Raw genomic sequence first — 26,713 nt, forward strand, 5'->3', positions numbered from 1 at the left:
TTTTCTTCCATATCAAAACTTGCTTCCATCTCTATTCCTTCATCAGACTCTACATTCAAAAATCTTTCTGCCAAGCACACAAATCTGTGAGACTTCCCTGTCAAACTCTCATCCTTCCCAACAGGCAAAAGCTCTCCTGGGTGCTCAGGGGTGCGTGTCTGTGGGAGCAGGTGGTTGCTGTCCCCCTGCCAAACAGGGGGGATGCTGGAGGTGACTCTCACCTCTGTTCCAGGGCAGGGACAGACAGATTCCCCTGGTGCAAGCTCTTCATCACCCAGGCTGCTCCTCCCAGCCAGGTTTTCAAACTGTCACGAACATATTTTATGAAAAATCCTTTTGCTGGGATCTTTTCTCCTGAGAAGCTGAGAGGCCTCAGAAATGAAATATAAACAATGGTTATCTGCTGCTGTGGAATGCAACAGGTGCATCTGGGATTGGTCTCATGTGGTTGTTTCTAATTAATGGCCAATCACAGCCCAGCTGTGTCAGACTCTGGGCAGTCACAAGATTTTATTATCATTCTTTCCTTTCCTTGCTACCCTTCTGATGAAATCCTTTCTTCTATTCTTTTAGTATAGTTTTAGTATATAATATAAATCATAAAATAATATGATATTTATCCTCTTAAATAATATAATATTTATATTATTTAATAGCATAATATATGCCATATATTATAAATCATATATATATGACATATATTAAAATGTCATATAATATAAATATATATGTCATATATTATATATATGTATATATATGTATATGTATATGACATATAATTATATATGTCATATATAATAAACCAGCCTTCTGAAACATGGAGCCAGATTCTCATCTCTTCCCTTGTCCTTGGACCCCTGCAAACACCACCACATTAAACCAGTTTGGTTTAGGAAGAGCATTGGTTCTATTTTGCCCTTGGAGGGCCTGGTTGTGTCTCCCCAAAAGGTGCCTGTGAGGGCTGCAGGTACCAAGCGCTCCCTGATGGGTGCTGGGCATCCCAGCATCCTGTCTGGAGGATTTTTCTCCCAGGAATCTGTGCAATTGTGCCTGGTTGAGGTGCAGGAGAAGCACCAGATGTTTTCCTCTTGTGCCTTGGCACAGCTGCACCACAAGCCTGGCTCTGGGTGCTCGGTGGGTGCAGCTTTCAGGGTGCCCCAGTAGATAAAGGATCTTTCCCATCCCTTGATGTCAAAGAAAAGATTAAACAGTAAAAGGATTGAGGGGAAAGGATTGGAGATTAAGTCATGGATCAGGATTTGTCATTAGAGGAGGCTGACAGCAGTGTGGAGAGCCTGGTGTGACTACAGCAGGTGGAGAGGAGCTGGTGTGGGGCAGCTTCCCCTGCCTGCTGCAGGCAGGAGCATCCAGCCCTGCAGCCCCAGATCCCTCCTGCAGCCAGACTCTGCTCCTTCACTGAGTGCACCTTCCCATTCCCCTCCTCCCCGGGCCCTGCTGGCTCACATCTTGTGCTGCTGTCTCGTTCTGTGCCTCCCTGAACTCTTCTCACTGATTTTTAACTCTGCCCAAGCGAGCAGTGACTCCCTTGTGGTGTGGCAGGAGGGAAGCTGAGCTGTGGGTCAGTGAATCCCCCATAAAATCCAACCCTAGAGCAGCTGTGGGGAGGGAACAGAGAGCGCTCTGGAGGGGAGTGCACTGCAGGTTGTCACAGACATCTTTTATGGAAAATCCTTTCCTTAGGATTTTTTCTCCTGAGAAGCTGAGAGGCCTCAGGAACAAAATGTGAACAATGGTTCTCTGCTGCTGTGGAATGCAACAGGTGCATCTGGGATTGGGCTCATGTGGTTGTTTCTAATTAATGGCCAATCACAGTCCAGCTGGCTCGGACAGAGAGTCTGAGCCACAAACCTTTATTATCATTCTTTCCTATTCTATTCTTAGCCAGCCTTGTGATGAAATCCTTTCTTCTATTCTTTTGGTATAGTTTTAATATAATATATATAATAAAATAATACATCAATCCTTCTTAAACACGGAGTCAGATCCTCATCTCTTCCCCAATCCAAGAACCCCTGTGAACAGCCCCTGTCACACAGGTCAGGCTTTAACCATCTCCTTTTCTCTTTCCAGAGCCAGGTGGCCATGGTGACCTGCTGGTAGGGGAAGCCCACTGGGACAGCTCGCCTGGGAAGCTCCCCAAAGATGAGGCTCAGCCAGAGATTGGAGCCCCTACAGGCAGCTTGGATGCTAAAACTGCCCCTGACAGCTCACCCCTGATGCAGCCCCTGGGCTGCCAGGCTGACCCTGGCCACTCTGCTGGGGAGCCTGTGCCCCATGTGGGCACTGCCACCATGCCAGCAGGGGACACTGGCACGGGGCTGCTGGAGCTGAGGGCTGATGATGCCCTGGGCCAGGAGCAGCTCGGGAAAGGGAAAACACCGGGGAGGAAAACAGATGAAGCCACAGAGGAGACCCAGCTTGAGCAGCACGAGAGGAGTGTGAGCCCCTGCCAGCTGCAGAGCTCTGCCCCAGCAGCCCCACAACGCCTCCCCCAGCCCGGGGAGCTGGGGGCAGACCCAGCTCTGGAGGCCCCAGGGCAGCTCCTGAAACCTGGGGCTGATTCTACAGAGGCCAAGGAGAGCGTGGAGGCCAAGCCAGCTTCACCCAGGAGGGGCAGCAGGATCCCAGCCAGCAAGCTGACACCCAGGAGACACAGAGAGTCCCCCAAGAGAGCAGCTGAGGATGCAGAGAGGGGTCCCACAGAGCCACCCTGGGGCTCCTCCCAGCTGGCTCCCGGCCTCAGCTCTCTCAGTGGCAGCTCTGTACTGCAAAATTCACCAGTTCTCCCCAAGGGCTCTTACCAGTTTGACCCCAGTAACTTTGACTCCATGGATCCATTCAAGCCCACCAAGACTCTTGCCAACAGTGACCCTGACTCCTGCTCCACTGCAGACAACAGCCTCAATGAAATCCTGGAATCTCAGACTCTGGAGCTGCAGGACGAGGCCCTGAAAGGCAGAGACTCCCCCAAGAAGCCCAAGTCACGCCTGATAACGTGAGTGCCAATGCCAGAGCTGGGGCTGCAGCCCCCCTGTGCTCCCCATGGGGCAGGCAGAGCTGCACTGGTGGAGGTGATGGAGGTGGTCATGGGGAGGTGATGAAGGAGGTGATGATAATGGAGGAGGTGGTGATGGAGGTGGTGATGATGGAGGTGGTCATGGGGAGGTGATGAAGGAGGTGATGATGATGGTGATGGAGGTGGTGATGGTGATGATAATGGAGGAGGTGATGGTCATGGTGGTGATGATGGAGGAGGTGATGGAGGTGGTGATGATGGTGGTGATGATGGTGATGATAATGGAGGAGGTGATTGTGATGATGGTGGTGATGATGGTGATGATAATGGAGGAGGTGATGGTGATGATGGTGGTGATGATGGTGATGATAATGGAGGATGTGGTGGTGGTGGTGGTGGTGGTGATGGAGGAGGTGATGGTGGTGGTGATGATGGAGGTGGTGATGATGGTGATGGAGGTGGTGATGGTGATGATAATGGAGGACGTGATGGTGGTGGTGGTGATGGAGGTGGTGATGATGGTGATGATAATGGAGGAGGTAATGGTGATGGAGGTGGTGATGGAGGTGGTGATGATGGTGATGATAATGGAGGAGGTAATGGTGATGGAGGTGGTGATGGAGGTGGTGATGATGGTGATGATAATGGAGGAGGTGATGGTGATGATGGTGGTGATGATGGTGATGATAATGGAGGAGGTAATGGTGATGGAGGTGGTGATGGTGGTGGTGATGATGGTGGTGATGATGGTGGTGATGATGGAGGAGGTGATGGTGGTGGAGGTGGTGATGGAGGTGGTGATGATGGTGATGATAATGGAGGAGGTAATGGTGATGGTGGTGGTGATGATGGTGGTGATGATGGTGGTGATGATGGAGGAGGTGATGGTGATGGAGGTGGTGATGGAGGTGGTGATGGAGGTGGTGATAATGGAGGAGGTAATGGTGATGGAGGTGATGATGGTGGAGGTGGTGATGATGGTGGTGCTCCTGCCCTGGTGGTGCTCCTGCCCTGGTGCCTCCTGAGCCAACCCCAGATCCTGCCATGCCCCTCACGTTCTGCTGGTGGCTCAGTGTTGTCCCCCTGTGCCTGTCAGGGTGCTGTGGGAGCAGAGGGATGGGAGTTCTGGAGCAGTGCCAGCGTCCTGAGTCCCAAGGGAAGGCTGGACTGGGACCTGCTTGCAGGGTCACCACTTTGGAAACCCCTTGGGGGTGCAGCTGGTGGCTCAGGGTGTAGATGTGGTGTCAGAGGAACCCGCAGGGGAGGCTGGAGCTGATGTGTTTGCTAGACTTGTGCTGGACCAAACACACCCTGGTGGATGCAGGTGTGGTTGGTCAGATGTAGCTGAGACATTTTGTGAGCTGCCACCAAGTTTCTGTTTTATGTCAGAGAAAGAGAACAGGTTGGACAGGCAGTCTCTCACTCTGCTGTCGGATTCTCCAGTGTGAAAATTAGATGGAGGGTTTTAACAGTGAAAGAGAAAACCTCACAGGCAAAAATCAGGCTGTGCTGGATGGTTTTGTCCAGGAAATACTTTACAGAGAGTAGATAAAAAAGAGCTGGTGTTCCAGTGTGTGGCTGTGGGTGAGCAGAGCCTGTGGGGAGGGGAAGCAGCAGGGAATTCTCTGCTCTCTCTGTGTCACCTTGGAGCAGCACAGGCAGCAGGGCACTGCCCTGGCAGTGGGGTTTGTGTTGGCATCTCACCCCACAGCAGGGCATTGGAAGTGGGGTTTGTGTGTGGATCTCTCTGCCCTGGTACTGAGGTTTGTGTGTGGATCTCATTGCCCTGGCACTGAGGTTTGTGTGTGGATCTCATTGCCCTGGCACTGAGGTTTGTGTATGGATCTCTCTGCCCTGGCACTGAGGTTTGTGTTGGGATCTCACTGCCCTGGCACTGAGGTTTGTGTATGGATCTCACTGCCCTGGCACTGAGGTTTGTGCCTGGATCTCATTGCCCTGGCACTGAGGTTTGTGCCTGGATCTCACTGCCCTGGCACTGAGGTTTGTGTGTGGATCTCACTGCCCTGGCACTGAGGTTTGTGTGTGGATCTCACTGCCCTGGCACTGAGGTTTGTGTGTGGATCTCTCTGCCCTGGCACTGAGGTTTGTGTGTGGATCTCATTGCCCTGGCACTGAGGTTTGTGTGTAGATCTCACCCCGCTGCTGTGGGCAGCACAGGCAGGATCAGAGTGTCCCATGTGTGTGTGTGCCTTCCCAAAGACTGAGCTAGGCAGCTCCCTGTGCTTCTCAGAGCAGAGTTAACATCCAGGTCTTTTCACACACTCTTCTTCAGGTCTTTTCACACACTCTTCTTCTCTCCATCTGTCTGTCTCTCTCCCTGTCCGTGCTTTGGTGCATCAGGACTACTGAGCAAGTGAAATTTCTCTGTTTTCTGTTGTAAGTACTCTCTCCTGTATTCCTTTTCTTTTCCTTTGCTGTTTTTGTCCTCTCTCTGGGTGTGTGCTGCCCCACTGGTCTCCATGGCATGCTGGCTCCTTCTGCCCTTTGACTTGTGCTCTCTGCTGTCTGGTTTGTGTGGTGGGGTCCCCAGGGTGGCCTGGCCTGGTGTGAGGGAGAAGAGGAGAGCTGAGCTGGGCTGAGCTGAGCTTAGCTGAGCTGCACTGGAGGCACACACCCGTGCTTGTCCTCGCAGCATGCTGCCTTACAGCATCTTCTGATGGTGGGCAAATGCTCAAAACCTTCAGCTCATGGAGGGGCAGCAGCTTTTTGTGCAATCCAGAGCTGTTATCTTGGTGCTGGGGGGGAGCTCAAACCAGCTGCCAGGCGATGGGATAACCCTGGCACAGGAGAGGGTGCAGAAAAGAGGAGTTTGGCAAGTTTGTCTTGCTCGTGGCAGGGCATGAGGGAGAAAAGCAGTGCAGAGTGGTTGTTCAGTGTGAGCCAGGTGTGCATGGCAGCGTGCAGAGCCAGCTCTGTGTGCCCCACGTTGCTCCTTGTGCTCTGCTGTGCTGGGCTGGGGGGGCTGGACATTGCCAGAGGCTGGGGGCAGCTCCATGAACCAGGGAGCAGCCCCATGAGCCTGGGAGCAGCTCCATGAGCCTGGGAGCAGCTCCATGAGCCTGGGAGCAGCCCTATGGACCTTTGAGCAGCTCCATGAGCCTGGGAGCAGCTCCATGAGCCTGGGAGCAGCTCCATGAGCCTGGGAGCAGCTCCATGGATCTGGGAGCAGCTCCATGAACCAGGGAGCAGCCCCATGGACTTAGGAGCAGCTCCATGAACCTGGGAGCAGCCCCATGAGCCAGGGAGCAGCTCCATGAGCCTGGGATCAGCTCCATGAGCCAGGGATCAGCTCCATGAGCCAGGAAGCAGCTCCCTGCAGTGCTGCTGGAGCCTGTGCCTGGAGGCTGGGGTGCCTCCCCTGCAGGGGCTGTCACAGGAGCTGTTCCAGCTCAGCAAGCGTCTCCTGGGGGGTCAGACGTGCCCATGAGGCTGGGAGGTCCCTGAGTGTGGAGTGTCAGGGGTGAGATGTGGGAGAAGAGCTCCTGCTGTCCCACCCACGTTCCCCCTGGGGCTGTGGGGATGCGGCCCTGCACAGGTGGCTCTGGATGGGTGCCTTCAGGGACATGGGATGGAGTTCCAGGGACAGCCTCCTCCCTGAAGGGCAAGGAGACCACCTGCCAGACCTCCTTGGGCTAAAGATCCCACCTGAGGGGCCCCTCTCCTTGGGGCAGCGTTCGTGCCGCACGGAGCGTGCGTTTGGGGCACAGCACCCTGCCTGACTCACCTGCGAGATGGGGATGCTGTGGAGAAGCCCCAGGCAAGCTTCCAGCTGCAGGGAGAGGCCATGAGACAGCCTGGACATGGTTCTTCCTGCAGAAAGTCGACTTGCACCGAAGCCTGGGGTGCCACGGTGCTGGGCACGCAGGGCGAGGGAGATCCTTCTGTGCCAGCTCCTTGTGCAATCCAGAGCTGTTATCTTGGTGTTATCTCTCTTCCCATCGGCCTCTGGGGGTCCTTGCTCGGCTCCTTACCTTCCTCAGGAATAAACACCTCACAGACAAACCCAACTTGTGTGTAGTTGTGTCTTTTGTTTGCCTGTTCCTTCTGTCCCTCCCAGAAGCCGCTCTGCCTCGGTGTTTGACTGGTGAGTGGGGTGCTGGCACACCATGGGTGCAAGGCTGGTGCTGGGACTGCCTCCCCCTGCTTGGGCTGTCTGGCACTCACCCCACATCCCCCTCGCTGCCCCTGAGCCCCCCTGAGCTGCTGCTCCTCTCTCCTGCAGGAGTGGATGCAAGGTGAAGCAGCACGAGGCACAGCAGCCCCTGGTCCTGGACATCAGTGCTCAGGTAGGGGGGTGAGACCCCAGAGCTCTGGGCTGGGCACAGGGGGCTGGGGAGAGCTGGGCTGGCTGAGCTTCAGGCTGGCATCTTCCCTGTGGGCAGGTCCTGGTGGGCAGGTGTTGGGGAAGATGGAACAGGAAAGCCTTATAAATGTGATTGCCTGGCAAAAGATTCTGAGAATATGGAAACTATAAGTGAGATTGAAATGAAAGCAGCTTTGAGATACCTCAGTGACTGAACAACTGGAAAACAATGGTGTGGCTGGCTGAAGGTGATCCCCTTTTGATGGAACAACACCCTCTGCCTGCAGACAGGCCCAAGGGTCAGAGCAGACCCTGCCAGCTTGGCAGAAGGGACCCAAAGAGGAGTTTGTAGGGTTTAAAATGTAACACAGTATGGGAATGTAATGATTCTATAGGCTGTATGTAAATGCTGTAGGATTTGTATCTTGTACTGGATTGGTTAGTGAGAATCAGAATATTCAACACAGAAGAAGATTTATGGTATTGGAACGGGAACCTCGCTCTCTTACCCCTTTTGCTCTCTCCCCCTCTCATCCTCTCTCCCCTCTCTTCTCTCAGTCCTGCTCTGAGCTGTGCCTGGCAGCTCCCAGCAGGGCCCTGCCCTTGGCCCTTTGCAATAACCCCAAATTCCCCACCTGGCTGCAGAGATCTCTGCTCTCCATCCATCCCCACCGTCCTGCCCCCATTGCTCCTACAGGAAGGGAGGCAGCAGCAGCTCACCTGTGGATTTTAAGCTTTCCATGCTATCTGTGCAGTATCAGCTGCCCACCTGGTGGCCTGATCCCTGCAGATCTTGCCTGACTGCGTGTTTTGCTCCTGCAGGAGGAAGGAGTGTTGATCTCAGAGATCCCAGACATTACACACCGGGATGGACGTGCCACTGATGAGGAGAAGTTGGCCTCCACCAGCTCCACGCAGAAACCAGCGGGGCTGGAGAAGAAGGCTGAGGCAGAAGATGACCTGGAGTACTTTGAGTGCTCCAACGTGCCTGTGTCCTCAGGGAAGCACAGAGCAGAGGCAGGTGAGGAGCCCCCTGCTTGCCTTCAGCTCTGGGAATGTGCTGTGGGAGCCTCTGGCAAGGAACTGGTGCTGCAGCCTCATCAGAGTCTGTTTGCACTGACAGGGCTGAAGGCTGCTGCAGGTTCTCATGGAACCTCCCATTGCTTCCCTGCATTGTTTCCAGCATGGAAAATGATGGTCCAGGCTGTGTTTATTTAGATTTTGTGTACAGTGCACTCTCCCTGCGATGCTGCAGAGGGATGTGGCTCAGGCATGAGGTTCCCCCCACCAGTGCTCACTGCTGAGCAGAGCAATTGCTCACTCAGAGCATCCTGCCCTGACTCCTGGGCTGCAGGGGCCCTGCTTAGAGCAGAGCTGCCAGGACCTGGTGTCCTGGCACAGGGCTGTGCTTGATGGAGATCTCAGTAATGCCCACACAGACCCAATTATTGCTCCTGGTGGAATTCTGCCATCAGTTTCCCACGTAATTAGCCTCTCTGCCCAAGCCATTACAAAATAATTAAAAGCCAGGCAACATGACATTTAATCAATAGCCAAGCCTTAGGTGCAAGCAGGGGAAATCACCACGGGGGGGTTGCAGGCTCCCCTCTGCAGGAACCCATTAATCATTTCTGCTGAGGGCTGTGCTGGGCTGCCAGCTCCATGGAGAACGGTCCTTTGTCCTCAGGGGAGGAAAATCTGACAGTCAGGGGAGAGGCTGGAGGGTTTATTTATTATTGCTGCTGCTCCCAGGGGCCAGGCAGGTGCAGGGGCTGGGTGCTCTCTGCAGGGATGGGGTGGGAGCTGTGGGTGCAGCTGCTGGCACTGGGAGAAATGGAGGGGAGCTTGGGAAGAGGGCAGTGTCACATTACCTGTTCCTCTGCAAGCTGGGCCCTCTAAACACACTGTCAGCACATGAATTGTGGCTGCACTTGTGGGAGTGTGGCCCAGAAATTACCCCTCATGCTATGTGAAGCAGCACCTGCAGGTCAGGGTGTCCCTCAGGTCAGGGTGTCCCCAGATTGGGGTGTCCCTCCTATAGGCAGTGTCCCAGGTCAGGGTGTCCCTCCTGTGAGACAGTGTCCCCTCAGTGTCCCCTAGGTTGGGGTGTCCCTCCTATGAAGCAGAGTCCCAGGTCAGGATGTCCCTCCTGTGAGGCAGAATGTCCTGTAAGACAGAGTGTCCCCAGGTCAGGGTGTCCCTCAAGTCAGGGTGTCCCTGCTGTGAGACACAGTGTCCCCAGATTGGGGTGTCCCCAGATTGGGGTGTCCCCAGGCCAGGGTGTCCCCAGCTCGTGGTGTCCCACTCCTTGTCGATGGGGGAGATGTTTTTTGTCTCCTCCCTGCTGTTCAGAGCAGCAGGGGCCGTGTGTCAGGTCCTTTGGAGGGTGTCAGGGCTGGTGCTGGGGCTGAGCCTTGCCCCCGGTTTGTCCCTGTGGCTGCAGCCCTGGGCAGGGCACAGGAGTGGGGCTTTGGGAGAGGAAGGCAGGGGACAATGGGGGTACAACCCCCCCAGGCCTTGCAGAGGCACCCAGAATGGCACCAGGAGGGTGCCAGGATCTCTGTGTGAGCATCTCCCATTCCAGAGCTCTCCTGCAGCACCAGGGATGAGGGGTGCTGGTGCTCTGGGGTGGTCTGAGCAGCTGCTGAGGTGCAAAACGTCCTGTCCCAGCCCTGGGGACATGGGCACAGCTGAACTGCCACCACATGGTGGGACATGGGCACGGCTGAAGCCACCACATGGTGGGACATGGGCACAGCTGAACTGCCACCACATGGTGGGATATGGGCACGGCTGAAGCCACCACATGGTGGGACATGGGCACAGCTGAACTGCCACCACAGGGTGGGACATGGGCACAGCTGAACTGCCACCACAGGGTGGGACATGGGCATGGCTGAACTGCCACCACATGGTGGGACATGGGCATGGCTGAAGCCACCACATGGTGGGACATGGGCACATCTGAACTGCCACCACACGGTGGGACATGGGCACAGCTGAACTGCCACCACATGGTGGGACATGGGCACAGCTGAACTGCCACCACATGGTGGGACATGGGCACAGGTTGAACTGCCACCACAGGGTGGGACATGGGCACAGCTGAACTGCCACCACATGGTGGGACATGGGCACATCTGAACTGCCACCACACGGTGGGACATGGGCACAGCTGAACTGCCACCACACAGTGGGACATGGGCACAGCTGAACTGCCACCACATGGTGGGACATGGGCACATCTGAACTGCCACCACATGGTGGTCCCAGCCCTAGGGACATGGGCACAGCTGAACTGCCACCACACGGTGGTCCCAGCCCTGGGACATGGGCACAGGTTGAACTGCCACCAGAGGGGAGTGTTGGTTCCCACTCCAGGAGTGCTGGAAGGCTGGCAGGGTGCACCTTGTGGCACCTGGGGACAGGGTTTAATGGTGACCTTGGCAGTGCTGGGGACTCCATGCTCTTAGAGAGCTTTTCCAACCAAAATGATGCCAGCAAGGAGCTGGGGGCAAAGATGCCTTTGGGAGGGGAAGCTCAGGGGATGGGGAGGCTCAGAGGGACCCTCCTCTGTCTCAGAAAATCTGTGTGTGCCCCAGGGTGCTGTTTCCAAATCAATTAAAGGTTGTATTTCGTTGTCTTTAGGTTTTGAAAAGGAGATCTGCAAGCAGATGGAAAAAGGAGGGCCTGGCATCTTCCCCGTGAGTGCCTCTCGCTTTCTCCTTTCTGAAATGAGTTTCTCTGGGAGGTAAAATTCCTGACAAGCCCACGCAGGGACTTGATAAAAATAGCAGAGATTTCCCAGCAGGCCTGGAGGAGCCTGGCAGAGACAGATCCCTCCTGGGTGGGCGAGTGGAGGGGGAGAGGGAGGGAGAGAGGGAGGGGACGGGCAGGACAGGGCTGGGGACAGGCAGGGAGGGAGGGATGGGGGCTAGGGACAGGAGTGGGGCTGGGGACAGGGAGGGAGGGGACAGGAGCAGGGCTGGGGACAGGAGTAGGGCTGGGGACAGACAGGAGCAGGGCTGGGGACAGGAGCAGGGCTGGGGACAGGAGTTGGGCTGGGGACAGGAGCAGGGCTGGAGACAGACAGAGCCAGGGCTGGGGACAGACAGAGCCAGGGCTGGGGACAGGGAGAGAGGGAACAGGAGCAGGACTGGGGACAGGAGCAGGGCTGGGGACAGACAGGAGCAGGGCTGGGGACAGGAGCAGGGCTGGGGACAGGCAGGAGCAGGGCTGGGGACAGGAGCAGGGCTGGGGACAGGCAGGAGCAGGGCTGGGGACAGGAGCAATGCTGGGGACAGGCAGAGCCAGGGCTGCCCTGGGCGGTGGCTGAAGGACAGGGAGGGCAGAGCAGGCTGTGGGCAGCTGCCAGCACAGTTTGGGTCTCACAGGGAGTGCCCAGGGCTGGCTCTGGTGGCCCCTTGGTGCTGGAGGGACCCTCAGGGCTCTGGCCTCTGACAGCAGAGGTGGGAAGAGCACAGGAGCCCTGCTCTGCAGCCACACTGCCCCTGGCAGCCCCACTGTGCTGGGACTGCCCTGCCATGGCCTGAGGAGCCCCAAGGGACACCCTGTGCCAGCCCCAAAGCTGCTTGAGCTGACAAGCAGATGACAATGGGATTAGCAATATCAGCAAAAGCAGCCCCTGTGAGGCAGATTTAGCTGTGCTGAGCCCCACAAGGACGTGGGCAAAGTGAGCTCTCGTTTGGTGCCCTGAGAGCCTGGGCTGGCAGCTGCTGTCACCCCAAGGTACTGCAGGAGCTCAGGTGTGCAGCAGCTCTTGGGAGGCTGAACCTCCTCAGTGCTGGGGTGCCTGGCCCCAAACCTGCCCCAGGGGTGGCTCCCACTCTGCCATGGCCACAGGGAGCTGGAGCTGAGCAGCTGAAGCACCAGGGGGAGGACAGGGGAGGGGAGAAGTGCTCCAGTTTGCTCTGGTTTCCACACTGTGAGGAGCAGGCTGCCTCCTCCCTCCCCTTCCTCCTTCCTCCCTTCTCCAGTTCTGGCAGCCCCTTCTCAGGGAGAGGCTGCAGGGCTGTCACTGCTCTGGGTGGGGAAAGGAGGGACAGGCAGGGCCAGCAGCTGGGGCTGAGCCTTGCCCCCAGTTTGTCCCAGTGGCTGCAGCAGTGTAGCCATGATATTCCCTGAAAAATCCTTTCCTTAGGATTTATTCTCCTGAGAAGCTGAGAGGCCTCAGGAACAAAATGTAAGCAATGGTTATCTGCTGCTGTGGGATGCAACAGGTGCATCTGGGATTGGGCTCATGTGGTTGTTTCTAATTAATGGCCAATCACAGTCCAGCTGTCTCAGACTCTCTGTATCTTGTGTCTGAGACAGTAGCCTTTGTTATCATTCTTATTCTATTCTTAGCCAGCCTTCTGATGAAATCCTTTCTTCTATTCTTTTAGTATAGTTTTAATATAACATATATCATAAAATAATAAATCAGCCTTCTGAAACATGGGGTCAGATCCTCATCTCCTCCCTCATCCTCAGACCCCTCTGAACATGGTCACAGCAGCACTGGGGCACAGGCAGGGCACAGGAGGGGCTTTGGGAGAGGAAGGCAGGGGACAATGGGGGTACAACCACCCCAGGCCTTGTAGAGGCACCCAGAATGGCACCAGGAGGGTGCCAGGATCTCTGTGTGAGCATCTCCCATTCCAGAGCTCTCCCGCAGCACCAGGGATGAGTGGGGCTGCCCCTTGCACCCCTGCTCTGCAGAGGGGTGAATTCTGCTTCCCCCACAGCCTCCTTGGCCATTTGGGTGAGCAGCAAAGCCCAGGAAATGTCCCTGCAGCTGCCAGCAGCATTCTGAGCTGCACTGCTGTCCCCTCCAGGCTGGGAGGGCCTGGAGACAGACAGACAGACAGACAGACAGACCCTTGCAGACCATCCCTGCCTGTGGCTCACAGCCAGCAGAGACCCTCCAGGCTGGGGATATTTTTAAAGCAGCCATGGGATAAGGGAAGTTGGATGTGCTTGGGGCTGGGTCTTTTCCTTCTGAAAGGGTCCTTAGTGGGTTTCCCTTTTGGGATGTTGCCTCCCTGGGGCAGCTCGTGGCTCCTTTTGCCTGCTCCTGGCACCTCCCAGCAGCTCTGCCAGGGCTCTGGGCTCTGTGTGTGCAGAAAGGGAAAATGCAGATGCTGATAAAGCAGGGGTGGGGTGGGTGAAAAGAGCCCCCTCCCCAACATCCCATCCCTGGGTGATTCCCCCAGGACAACCCCGGGCTGTGCTCCATGGACAAGTGCCCCAGCGTGGGCAGCAGTGAGAGTCCCTTGGCTGGCATCTGCCTCAGCGAGTCTGAGAAGGCAGCTGTGCTCACACTCATCAGAGAGGAGGTAAAGCTCTGGGCCTGTCCCCTGGGGCTGCCCCTCGTGTCCCCTGGGGCTGCCCCTCGTGTCCCCTGGGGCTGCCCCTCCTGTCCCTGTCCTCTGGGGCTGCCTCTTAGAGGTAACATCCCTGTCCCTGTCCCCTGGGCTGTCCCTTGCTCATCAGAGACCAGGTAACAGCCCTGTCCCTGTCCCCTGGGCTGCTCTTTGGAGGTAACAGCCCTGTCCTTGTCCCCTGGGCTGTCCTTTGCTCATCAGAGAGGAGGTAACAGCCCTGTCCCTGTCCCTGGGGCTGCCCTCGTGTCCCTGTCCCCTGGGCTGTCCCTTGCTCATCAGAGAGGAGATAACATCCCTGTCCCTGTCCCCTGGGGCTGCCCCTTGTGTTCCTGTCCCCTGGGCTGTCCTTTGCTCATCAGAGACCAGGTAACAGCCCTGTCCCTGTCCCTGGGGCTGCCCCTCGTGTTCCTGTCCTCTGGGGCTGCCTTTTAGAGGTAACAACCATGTCCCTGTCCCCTGGGCTGTCCCTCGTGTTCCCTGGAGCTGCCCCTCGTGTCCCTGTCCCCTGGGCTGTCCTTTGCTCATCAGAGACCAGGTAACAGCCCTGTCCCTGTCCCCCAAGCTGCCTCTCAGAGGTAACAGCCCTGTCCCCGTCCCCTGGGCAGCCCCTCATGTCCCTGTGCCCTGGGGATGCCCTTTGCTGATCAGAGAGGAGGTAACAGCCCTGTCCCTGTCCCTGGGGCTGCCCCTCCTGTCCCTGTCCCCCAAGCTGCCTCTCAGAGGTAACAGCCCTGTCCCCTGGGCTGTCCCTCGTGTCCCTGTCTCCTGGGCTGCTCTTTGGAGGTAACAGCCCTGTCCCTGGGGCTGCCCCTCATGTCCCTGTGCCCTGGGGATGCCCTTTGCTGATCAGAGAGGAGGTAACATCCCTGTCCCTGTCCCCTGGGCTGTCCCTTGGAGGTAACAGCCCTGTCCCTGTCCCTGGGGCTGCCCCTCGTGTCCCTGTCCCTGGGGCTCACCCCAGGGCAGCAGGGGCGGCTCTGCTCTGCCCAGGATGGGGACACCCCCCAGAGCACATCCCAAGGGTCCTGTGCCTGCTGCCCCCCAGATCATCACCAAGGAGATCGAGGCCAACGAGTGGAAGAAGAAATACGAGGAGAGCAGGCAGGAAGTGCTGGAGATGAGGTGAGAGCTGTTCCCTGAGGGGGCATCAGGGGTGGCACAGCTCAGCCTCACCAGGCTGGGGTGGCTTGGCAGAGACTTCTCTTAGTGCTGTGTCACTGTCAGATTTTCTGGAAAAATCCCTTCACCAGGATTTCTTCTCCTGGGAAGCTGAGAAACCTCAGAGATAAATGAAAACAATAATTATCTGATTTGCTTCTCCTGTGTTTTGCTGCTTTGGAATGTGGCTGGAGATTGTTTACCAGCAGGTGGTTGTTTGATTGGTTTCATGTGAATTGTTTTTAATTAATGACCAATCACCATCCAGCTGTTTCAGACTCTGAGGAGTCAGTCACGAGTTTTTATAATTCTTGTTAAGCCTTCTGTCTGTATCCTTTCTTGATTCTTTAGTATAGTTTTAGTATAGCATAATATAATATAATGTAGTATAATATAATATAATGTAGTATAATATAATGTAATATAATATAATGTAATATAATATAATGTAAGATAATATAATGTAATATATAATATAATATAATATAATATAATATAATATAATATAATATAATATAATATAATATAATATAATATAATATAATATAATATAATATAATATAATATAATATAATATAATATAATATAATATAATATAATATATCAGCCTTCTGAGAACATGGAGTCAGATTCTCAATTCCTCCTTCATCATGGGGACTTCACAAACTCAACATCAGTGTTCTCTTAGTGCTGGTGCTGTGTCCTGCTCGTTCCTTTGCTGCAATAAAATAGAAATAAATAGAAATAAAATTGAAATAAAATCCCATGAGCTGTGCCAGCCCCAGTGGCAGAGGAGGGCTTTGGTCTGAAGCAGCACTGATGGGTGGTGCAGCCCCAACATGTGGGCCCTGTAACTGTGATCCTGTGGGGGTGCAGTGGTGCCAGGGCCAGCAGGGCCTCCATGGGGCAGGAGTTGGAGGTGCATGTCCCCACAATCAGTGGCCTCTCACCTGTTTGTTTTTTCTCTTCCTTCTAGGAAAATCGTGGCTGAGTATGAGAAGACCATTGCCCAGATGATAGGTAAGGTGCTGCCAGCTGGCCAGGTGTGCAGGGCAGGGAGCTGGCTGCCACAGCTGTCCCCACCCAGGCACTGTGTCCCTGTTGTTTGTTCTCCATGCCAGAGGATGAGCAGAGGACAAACATGACATCTCAGAAGAACCTGCAGCAGCTCACAATGGAAAAGGACCAGGCTCTGGCAGACCTGAACTCAGTGGAGAGGTCCCTGTCGGATCTGTTCAGGAGATATGAAAACCTGAAGGGCGTCCTGGAAGGATTTAAGAAGGTCCTTACCTTGGTTTGCCCTTTCTCCCTGCAGCTCTGGTCCTTGGCCACAGGGCTCCTGGGCTGTCACACTCCATATTTCTATGCTGCTGAGTGTAAAGCAGAAATTGGGTTTGTTAAAAACCTTTTTTCTTACACTCAGAGCAATATCTATCATCCTGTCAGAGCAATGTCTTTGTGCCCAGTCCCATTGCAGATGGATTTACTTACTTTTCCAGAATGAAGAAGCTCTGAAGAAATGTGCTCAAGATTATCTGACCCGTGTCAAGCAGGAAGAGCAGCGGTATCAGGCCCTGAAGGTCCACGCAGAAGAAAAATTAGACAAGTAAGGTCATGCATGAGATTGCTGGGTGCTTCCAGACCTTGTAGGGAGGCAGCTTCATTTGCTCTCCAGAGGCTGGAAGGCAGGAGCTGAATGATGTGAAAAGCTGCATTTTACAACCTCAGGCTCAAGTGTCTCTAAGCAAGGCAGAGCAAATCCCTGAATGCACTCTCTGATCTCTGCTTATTTATTTTTTAATGGAGAACCTGAGGTGCACAGTCTATTTCTGGCCACTTAACCGAGTTCCCATCTGTCCGAGCGCTCGTGTTTGTGGTACAGGAGGGGAGCTGTGCAGCCCTGGGGCCCAGCTGATGAGCAGGATAACCCTGAGTGGGGTGGGTGGTGAGGGGGTTTAGCTTGGCCCTGAAGGAGCAGAGCTTCACACTTTATTTTATGGTGGTAATGTGCGTGCAGATGGGAACACCAACCCACATCTTGCCACCCTTCTAGAATTCCAGGGCTGACAGACAGTGCTGGGAGGGGCCCGGAAAGGGAAGGGACAGGTGACTGGCACACCTGGGAGGGAGTTATCAGGAGAGGGAGCCGGGGTTCTGAGGTAAACCCTGGCGTCACAAGGCAGCAGTGGTGCCCCCTGAGCAGCCCCTGGCCCCCTGTGTCCCCCAGAGCCAATGAGGAGATCGCCCAGGTGCGCACCAAGGCCAAGGCGGAGAGCGCGGCGCTGCACGCGGGGCTGCGCAAGGAGCAGATGAAGGTGGAGTCCCTGGAGAGAACCCTGCAGCAGAAGGTACCACACACCTGCCCCTGCCTCCCTGCAGCCCTGCAGGCAGCTCCTGCTGCTGCCCTGAGCATCCTCTTGATGCCAGAGGTGTCCTCCAGATCTTTGGTCCAGAAGGTGTTTGGTTTTTGGGATTTTTTTTTTTGTTGTTTTTTTGTGTTCTGGCATCTAGATTTTTGGGATTTTTGTTTGTTTTTCTGTGGTTTGGCATCCAGGTTTTTGGTCCAGAAGGTGTTTGGTTTTGGGATTTTTTGGGTTTTTTTTTGTGTTCTGGCATCTAGATTTTTGGGATTTTTTTTTGTTTTTCTGTGGTTTGGCATCCAGGTTTTTGGTCCAGAAGGTGTTTGGTTTTTGGGATTTTTTTTTTTGTTTTTTTGTATTCTGGCATCTAGATTTTTGGGATTTTTGTTTGTTTTTCTGTGGTTTGGCATCCAGGTTTTTGGTCCAGAAAGCGTTTGGTTTTTGGGACTTTTTTTGGGGTTTTTTTTGTGTTCTGGCATCCAGATTTTTGGGATTTTTTTTTTGTTTTTCTGTGGTTTGGCATCCAGGTTTTTGGTCCAGAAGGTGTTTGGTTTTTGGTATATTTTAGGGATTTTTTTTGTGTTTTGTGGGGTTGGTTTGGATGTTTTTGGGGCAGAATGGGCATTGCTGGCTTATGTGGGCCTGTTTGCAGAGGTGTGGGCCTGTTTGCTGGCTTACTGCAGATCTCTGCAGGTCTGACTGGGATGAGGAGTTCCTGTTCTGCCCTGAGCATCCTGTTGATGCCAGAGGTGGATTTTTGGTCCAGAAGGTGTTTTGTGGGTTTGGTTTCTGGGACTTTTTTGGGGGGTTTTTTGTGTTTTGGGGGGTTGGTTTGGATGTTTTTGGGGCAGAATGGGCATTGCTGGCTTATGTGTGCCTGTTTGCAGAGGTGTGGGCTGGGGCTGGCTTGCTGCAGATCTGGAATGAGGAGGGGTGAGCACAGGGCTCCACACAAAGCCTGGATGCTCAGAGGAGCTGTTTCAGGGTCACATATAGGACCTGGCTGCCCTTTCCCACACGTGCTTGATGCCAGATGGGCCCTGCTGTTGGTCCCCAAGATGTGCTTTTCTTCCAGAACCAGGAGATTGAGGAGCTGACCAAGATCTGCGACGAGCTGATAGCGAAACTGGGAAAGTCAGACTGAGCTCAGCACCCCCTGCTCGCCCAGCACTCTGCACTTGGCTGCTTCTCCTGTGACCTTGAGCACCTTGCCTTAGCCCTGGGTTCCCTGCAGGAAAGCTCTCGTGTCCAGCTGCCCCTTGGCTGCCAGACCTGTGGCTCCTGAGCAGGGCTGCTCCCCTCACTGTCCCTGTCTGCTTCCCACAGCTCCAGGCTGGGATCCCTGCAGTCAGCCTGGGCTCAGCCTGGGCTCAGCCTGGGCATCATCCTGGGCTGAGCCTGGGCATCATCCTGGGCTCAGCTTGGGCATCATCCTGGGCTCAGCCTGGGCATCATCCTGGGCTCAGCTTGGGCATCATCCTGGGCTCAGCTTGGGCTCAGCCTGGGCATCATCCTGAGCTCAGCCTGGGAATCCTGGGAATCATCCTGGGCTCAGCCTGGGAATCATCCTGAGCTCAGCTTGGGCTGAGCCTGGGCATCATCCTGGGCTCAGCCTGGGAATCCTCCTGAGCTCAGCCTGGGCTCAGCCTGAGAATCCTGGGCTCAGCCTGGGAATCATCCTGGGCTCATCCTGGGTTCAGCCTGGGCATCATCCTGGGCTCAGCCTGAGAGTCCTGGGCTCAGCCTGGGAATCATCCTGAGCTCAGCCTGGGAATCATCCTGAGCTCAGCCTGGGAATCATCCTGGGCTGAGCCTGAGAATCCTGGGCATCATCCTGGGCTCAGCCTGGGCATCATCCTGAGCTCAGCCTGGGCATCATCCTGGGCATCATCCTGGGCTCAGCCTGGGCATCATCCTGGGCTGAGCCTGAGAATCCTGGGCATCATCCTGAGCTCAGCCTGGGCATCGTCCTGGGCTCAGCCTGGGAATCATCCTGAGCTCAGCCTGGGAATTCTGTGTGTTCCTCCCAGGGTGTGCTGCCCTGTCCCTCTGCACCTCTCAGGTGGGAGGTGACGCCCTGGGCTCTGTCCCCCTCGGTTGGGCTGGCTCTAGCTGTGTCCCCACTGCACTCTCTTGTCACTGATTGTCCTCATGGGCTCAGCAGAACAGGTCCAGCCACTGGTGGGTCCTGCCCTGGGATGTGAGGGATGGCAGGGGGGACCTGCTGGCTCCTGCACTGGGTTTGGCTGGTCTCTGGTTTGTGGGTGAAGCACAGCACAGCCTCTCCCTGTCCCTGGCTGTGCCAGCCTCAGAGGAAGGGAGCTGACATCTCTGCATTCGTGCACTTTATGAGCATTTATGGGCACTTGGGCTCTCTGCTCACACTCCTTCCAGTCAGGCACAACTGGTTCCCCCCAGAGCAGCCACAGAACCTGCAGCACCTTCAGCCCTCTCCAGGGAGAGTGCAGGGCAGGGCAGGCAGGAGGTTTCTGCACCAAGAGGTGTTTGAGAAGCAGGGGCTGGTTCTGGAGAGCTGGGACTGCCTGTCCATCCTCCCTCCCTGTGCCCTGGCCCCTGCAGGGCCCTGCCTGTGACTCCCTGAGCCATGCTGAGACCAGGGCCCCCTTTCAGAGGCTGCAGGAGGAAGGAACTGAACCCTGATGTGCCTCGTGGGTGCTGCAGTAGCTGCAGTGGTGGAGGATTCTCTGCCTTGAATGGATAGGTGTGAAATAAGGGAAATATTTGCAGTTTGGACTGTTTCCTGCCCAGCCTGTTGAACACTTTCACAAACCTTTTTGCTGCTACCTTTTTGTAACAGAATTGAGCTCTTTTCCTTCTATTTTCTAATTCCCCATGTCAGAGCATGCAGAGCAAACACCTGTTTAAGCCAGAGCCATACACTTGATTATATTTTATTAGTTATATAATATATAGAGAGTTTATTCTACACTTTAGCAAAGGTGTCAGCAGCCTGCCCCAGCACACAGCTCCCCAGTTCTCCACGTTCCTCCTTGTTCTCCATGCCCCCAGTTCTCCCAGTGACAGACTGGTCACAGAAGCCAGTGGCTGACACCACTCCAAGCAGTGCACCCATTGCTTGTGCTGGATATTCACCCTTTGCACAGTTGAATGAAAAGAAAAACCCTTTTCCCCCCCTTTCTTTTTAACCCCCTTGACCTCCCCACATGTCCCTTCCTGGGCTGGTGATAAAGCTTCAATCCTATGATCCACAAGGACTATTTCTGTTCCCCTTTGGGAGTCTGTGCAGGTAAAGCAAACCCCTGAGACGCTGAGATTTCTGGGGCAGGTGGCTTTTTTCTCTTGAGGAAGCAGAGTGCAGCATTGCATCACCCTCAGAGCTGCTGACAGGCTGCTGCAGGGCTGCTGTCTGCTTTGGGGCCCTGGGGCACTGCCCTGCCTGCCCCCAGCAGCACCCACAGTGTGGTGTGAGGCTGCTGCAGGGCTGTGGCAGCCCCCAGCCCTCTGCTTTGCTCAGGGCTGTGATCCTCATGTGCAGTCCTGGCTCAAGGTGAGGTCAGTCTCTGCTTGGGGCGTGTTTCTGACCCTTGGAGCTGATGGATCATTGCAGAAATTGAGATTTCACCGCTTCCCCAGAGCCCTGAGCTGCACACAGCAGTCACTGTGGGCTGTCTGCAAGCAGGGCTGCACTGTGGTGCCCCACAGGACACAGCCCTCCATCCCTCCTGTCCCCAGGGCCACCCAGTCCTGCTGTGCCACCTCCCCTCACCCCTCCCGTGCACCCCAGCCTGGGCAAAGAAGATTCCTAAGGAATGATTTATTAACTATAATATGGTTATAGCTCCAGATGTGGATATAAATACATGCATCATGGCTGTGGTGATGTAAAACAGAAGGTGTTTGCCAGCGGGCAGCGTGGCTGCACCTCCAGGTGCTGGGGTGGTGTCAGGGAATGGCACAGGGACTGGCACAGGGAATGGCACAGGGACTGGCACAGGGAATGGCACAGGGAATGGCACAGGGAATGGCACAGGGAGTGGCAGGTCCCTGTGTGTGCTGTCACAGCTGGGTGTGTGTTTGTCCTCTGTTCCTTGCAGTAGGCTTTAAATGCCCTTGTGGCAGCGGCAGGCCCTGCCCCTGCTGCCGTGTTGCTGTTTGCAGTGTGTGTTTGCCAGCAGATCTGTCTGTAACCAAGTGCCAACCAGTGACCCCCAACTACTGAGCCCCTCCCCTGTCCCTCCAGTGTGGCCTCCCCCAGGCAGGAACTTCCTCTGCATTGGCTCCCACCCCTCTGCTTCCAGCCATGTGTGTAACTGCCATTGCCATTGGTTTTATATGTATGATAATTTCCCTTTTATATGTCAGGTAAATATTTGTAAGAGTTATACTCACACAAATGAGATTATTATAATGATTACTAATATATTTTTTTTCCATGTTTCATTGCCTGAGTAAAAACTGTGTTTATCACTCTTGAAAGCTTTCTTGGTGTTTGTGAGGTTGGTGAAGAGTTTTGGGAGGAGTTGGTTTGGTTTTACTTTCCAGGATGGGCTGCATTCTGCCTTGTCTTTATTAATGTGGTTTATATGATTATTATTTGGTTTCAAATAAGCACAGTTATCATCTGTTCCTGCAATCTGCATTTCTGAGCTCTGAGATTCAGACCTGGGATGACTTTTCTGGCCCTGTGGCTCCCAGCACACTGTGATGGTCCTAAGCATGGGCTGTTTTCTGACTTGTCTTTATTAATGTGGTTTAATGTGGTTTCAAATAAGCACAGTTATCATCTGTTCCTGCAATCTGCATTTCTGAGCTCTGAGATTCAGACCTGGGGTGACTTTTCTGGCCCCGTGGCTCCCAGCACACTGTGATGATCCTAAGCCATGGCAGTGAGCTCAGGCAGCAGGAAAAGCTGAGGCAGCAGCAGGATGCCAGGCAGGAGAATCCTTGTCCTAATCCCTGCACTGACCCTGACAACCCTTCTGTGCCCTTGGCTAAATCCTGCTGGAGCCTGGGGAATGGTTCCACCGGGCTCCCAGGGGTTTTCTGCTGTTCTCTTGCACTTCTCCTTTGGTGGGTTGGAAAATCTAGGGGGGTTTTCTCCAACTTGTGACAAGAAAGGGGCTGTTCTCTGATGGAGCAGCTGGGCCTGATCGAGACCTTTGAAAGCCACCCCGAGGTTCTGTGTCCAGAGAAGGTTTCCAGAGCAGGACATGGAGCACCCACAGCACCAGTGTGGTGCCACCACCCAGCCCATGTCCTTGGGGAGCTGTGTCCTGTGCCCCCAGCTAAGATGGCATTAGCCCAGCCCCTGATGCACTCACCCAAGCAGATTAGCTGTAAGACCTTAAGACAAAACAGCAGCTCCACAGCCCACCCTGCACACTGCTGAGGATGCCTGCCATGAAGACCCTGCTGGCCCTGGCCCTGGTCACATCCCTGGCTGGAGGAAGTAAGTGTCCCTTGGCTCTGGGCAGCACGAGGTGGGGTAAATCCCTGTAGCTGCTCCTGTCCCTGTGCCCTGCCCCGTGCTGCTGCCGTTTTCCTGCAGGAAAATGATGTTTTGGGGGGTAGGGAGGGTGGATTTCTCCTCTGAGTGGCACCAAGAGAAGCCCCCTGTGCCACTGGCACAGAGCCTGGGCATGCTGTGCCCAGCAGGGACCACAGAGCCTCTGATGGGGGCTCCTGAGCCAAAACCCTGCAGCTTCTCTTGTTTAAAGCTGTGTTTGCCTGCTAAAATTTGGTTCCTTCAAGGCATAATCACAAAAAAAGATGTGGTAAAAGGGGGGTGGCTGCACTGCTCAGAGCAATGCCATGGAATTGGGGCAGCTCTGGAGTGTTTCAGGGTCTTTGGACCAAGGCAAGATGAACATTGTTGTGTTGTGAGGTCCCCAGGATGAGGTGAGAGATGAGAATTTAACTCCATGTTCTCAGAGGGCTGATTATATTATATTATATTATACTATATTATATTATATTAATTATATTATATTATATTATATTAATTATATTATATTAATTATATTATATTATATTATATTATCATTTTATACTATATTATAATTATATTATATTTACTATATTATATTACATTATATTACATTATATTATATCTCATCATATCCCATTATATGAATATCATATTAGATTCTTATTATATTATAGTATATTCATATCATATGCATATCATATTATAATGTTACATTACATTATGGAAATTATATACTAAAACTATACTAAAGAAAGAGAGGAGACATCAGCAGGCTAGAAAAGAATGAACAATAAAAACCTGTGACTGACCAGAGAGTCTGACACGGCTGGACTGGGATTGGTCATTAAATTAAAACAATTCACATGGAACCAATCAAAGATGCAGCTGTTGGTGAGCAACCTCCAAACCACATTCCAAACAATCAGATAATTATTGTCTACATTCTCAGGAGAAAAATCCTGGGCAAAGAAGATTTTTTATCAAAAAATATCATAGCGACAGAACACGACTGTACTTTTAGCTCAGGGCAGATGAGAGGCAGTGAGGAACAGTGAAGGTGACACAAACACAGCCCAGCAGCAGAGGCTGGGTCGTTGTGGGTTAATGGAAGGTGTTTACGGGCCCCTGAGCCCATGAAATCCCAGTTTTGGCCCCACCATTCCGGGTTTTCTCCCTGGGATGGAGGTGGGAGCTCCGGCCCCGCTGCCACGAGAGGGCTCTGCTCTGTCAGCTCCAGCCCCAGCGCTGCCTCATCCAGCCCCGTCAAAATCAAAAATTCCCTCATTTCAGGCAGGAGCAGCATCTTCAGGTCCGGGTTTTTCTGGGGTGTGTGTATGATTTGAGGGGTCACAGGGCTGGCTGCTCTCTAACCTGCCTGTGGGCTCCTTAAAGGACAATCTGGAGATGGTTTGTCCCTCCTGCATCTGCCTGTCGCCCTCCTTGTCCCCCAGGCTGAATTTCCTGATTACAGGGAGCTGCTCCCACAGGTTGGATGGATTCTCCCTTCTCTCCCCCACCCCAAAAAAAAAATTATTAAAATGAAATCTGGCACAAGAAGACAAAGATCTAGGATAGTTTTTAAATGTTATGTCTACCTGTTTTTACCATGAAAGGAATTCCAGGACTCTCAGGGAGTCTTTGCAGGGCAAGGACTTGGCAGAGCTCACCTGCCAGGTTCAGCTCTCATCGTTTTGAGTCACACTTGGAGGAGTTTTGCATTAATTTTTGTGGACGGATTTTTAAAATTAATTATTATAATAATAATAATTATAAATGAATAAATTTTAAATTAAAATTTGTGCATAGGTGCCCCATCCTGCATCCTGCTATGGTATGGTAGCTCCTGCTCGTGGCTTGGCTCTGTCTGGTGCCAACCCTCACCTGTGACCCCCCAGTCACAGGTTAGGGGTCACCAGTGTGGGATTGTTGGGGGCTCTGGGATGGTGCATGGCTCTCACCCCCACTCCTCCTCCTCCTCATCTTCACCCAGGCAAAGCTCTGAAATGCCACAAATGCGTGGCATCCAACGAGAACGACTGCAACCAGCAGGGATCCCACAGCTGCCCCCAGTACGCCGACGCCTGCTCCACCATCACTGCACCCAGTGAGCCCCTGGGCTGGGGGGCCTGGGGGGAAAGGGGGGAGCACCAGAGGGTCTCAGAGGGGACCAGAGGGTCTTGGAAGGAACAAGAGGGTCTTGGAGAGGGCCAGAGGGTGTTGGAGGGGATCAGAGGGTCTTGAAGGGGGGCAGAGGATCTTGGAGAGGGCCAGAGGGTCTGGAAGTGGATTTTGGAGGGGGCCAGAGAATCTTGAAGGGGGGCAGAGGGTCTTGGAGGGAACAAGAGGGTCTTGAAGGGGACCAGAGGGTCTTGAAGGGGGCCAGAAGGTCTTGGAGGGAACAAGAGGGTCTTGAAGGGGACCAGATGGTCTTGGATGGGCCCAGAGAATCTTGAAGGGGACCAGAGGGTCTTGGAGGGAACAAGAGGGTCTTGGAAGGGACCAGAAGGTCTTGGAGGGGATCAGAGGGTCTTGGAGGGGACCAGAGGGTCTTGGACGGGACCAGAGGATCTTGAAGGGGGTCAGAGGGTCTTGGACAGGCCCAGAGAATTTTGAAGGGGACCAGAGGGTCTTGGAGGGACCAGAGAATCCTGAAGGGGGCCAGAGGATCTTGAAGGGGGCCAGAAGGTCTTGGAGGGGGCCAGAGGGTCTTGGAGGGAACAAGAGGGTCCTGGAGGGGATCAGAGGGTCTTGAAGGGGACCAGAGGGTCTTGGAGGGAACAAGAGGGTCCTGGAGGGGATCAGAGGGTCTTGAAGGGGATCAGAGGGTCTTGGAGAGGATCAGAGGGGCTGAGAACCAGAGGGTGAGGAGAAGCAGGGGGACACGAGGCGGCGCAGGAGGGAGATGCGTTCATTCCACGCTGCACTGAGGGGTTCCTTCTCCTGTGCCACTCTAAGCCGGGTTCCCGGCAGTCCCTGACCCTCTGTCCCCGCGCCTTTCCTTGCAGACAGCATCATTAAATCCTGCTCCTACAAATCCTTCTGTGACCAGGCTCGGCGCGGCGGCTCCGGCGGGGCCACCGTGCGCTGCTGCTTCAGCGACGACTGCAACGGGCCGGCGGCTCGGGGCTCCCGGAACGGCGGGGGAACGGCCCGGCCTCCCCCCGGCGGGCTCCTGGCCACGGCCCTGGCCGGGACCATGCTGCTGGGCTGGCTCTGAGCTCCCGCTGCTCCTGCTCTAGCCTAGGGACGGGCGGGATGCTCCAAGGGAGGGTCCCAGCGCCGCCGGTCCAATAAACGCTGTGAGAGAGAGAGAGAGAGAACCGCGTCCGCAGCCTCTGCTTGCCAGGGAAAGCAAAACCGCGAGAGAAAGCACGGAATGGAGCTGGTTCGGTGTGTGATGGTGTTCACAGGGGTTTTCAGATGAGGGAAGGGATGAGGATCTGACTCCATGTTTCAGAAGGCTGATTTATTATTTTATGATATATATATTACATTAAAACTGTACTGTAAAAGAATAGAAGAAAGGATTTCATCAGAAGGGTAGCTAAGAATAGAAAAAGAAGGACTGAATAATAGAGAGTCCGAGCCAGCTGGGCTGTGATTGGCCATTAATCAGAAACAACCACATGAGCCAAATCCCAGATGCACCTGTTGCATTCCACAGCAGCAGATAACCATTGCTTACATTTTGTTCCTGAGGCCTCTCAGCTCCTCAGGAGGAAAAAATCCCAAGAAAAGGATTTTCATAAAAAGATGTCTGCGACAGTTTGGCTCCTGCTGCCACCCCAGAGGGCTTTGCTAGGCAGGGATTCCCTCCCTGCTGGTCCAACAGAGACGTTTTTGGGCTGCTCTCTGCAACCTGAGGCTGTGGAGAGAGACATGGGGGAGAAGTGACCGTGTTCACAGGGGTTCTTGGATGAGGGAAGAGATGAGGATCTGACTCCATGTTTCAGAGGGCTTGATTTATTATTTTATGAT

General features: G+C 54.1%; 2 protein-coding genes across 5 annotated transcripts in view; both read left to right on the forward strand.

Annotated features, from left to right (window-relative positions):
• The window catches only part of TACC1 (transforming acidic coiled-coil containing protein 1), a 36,279-nt gene extending 14,556 nt beyond the window's left edge, over positions 1-21,723 (forward strand). For 2 of the 4 annotated variants that reach the window (XM_077191779.1, XM_077191778.1), the window contains exons 3-14: positions 2,092-3,016; positions 5,399-5,434; positions 7,281-7,344; positions 8,184-8,382; positions 11,010-11,065; positions 13,577-13,699; positions 14,793-14,869; positions 15,882-15,925; positions 16,027-16,187; positions 16,405-16,511; positions 17,133-17,253; positions 18,341-18,727. In XM_077191779.1, coding sequence (XP_077047894.1) covers positions 2,092-3,016; positions 5,399-5,434; positions 7,281-7,344; positions 8,184-8,382; positions 11,010-11,065; positions 13,577-13,699; positions 14,793-14,869; positions 15,882-15,925; positions 16,027-16,187; positions 16,405-16,511; positions 17,133-17,253; positions 18,341-18,409 — 1,982 coding nt within the window. In that variant the 3' untranslated portion in view covers positions 18,410-18,727. Of the gene's footprint in view, positions 1-2,091; positions 3,017-5,398; positions 5,435-7,280; positions 7,345-8,183; positions 8,383-11,009; positions 11,066-13,576; positions 13,700-14,792; positions 14,870-15,881; positions 15,926-16,026; positions 16,188-16,404; positions 16,512-17,132; positions 17,254-18,340; positions 18,728-19,127 lie in introns of those variants that run through there. The other 2 variants (XR_013185627.1, XM_054650603.2) reach the window with 2 other exon arrangements.
• Positions 21,724-21,875: 152 nt separating this feature from the next.
• On the forward strand, positions 21,876-26,241 carry LOC129131566 (uncharacterized). The gene is made up of 3 exons (XM_077191780.1): positions 21,876-22,696; positions 24,726-24,839; positions 25,741-26,241. The coding sequence occupies exons 1-3, from the start codon at positions 22,639-22,641 to the stop codon at positions 25,950-25,952; spliced, it is 384 nt and encodes a 127-aa protein (XP_077047895.1). The 5' UTR covers positions 21,876-22,638; the 3' UTR covers positions 25,953-26,241.
• Positions 26,242-26,713: the final 472 nt, after the last annotated feature.

The sequence above is a fragment of the Agelaius phoeniceus genome, chromosome 30, assembly GCF_051311805.1.
Source record: "Agelaius phoeniceus isolate bAgePho1 chromosome 30, bAgePho1.hap1, whole genome shotgun sequence".
Taxonomy (NCBI): Eukaryota; Metazoa; Chordata; class Aves; order Passeriformes; family Icteridae; genus Agelaius; species Agelaius phoeniceus.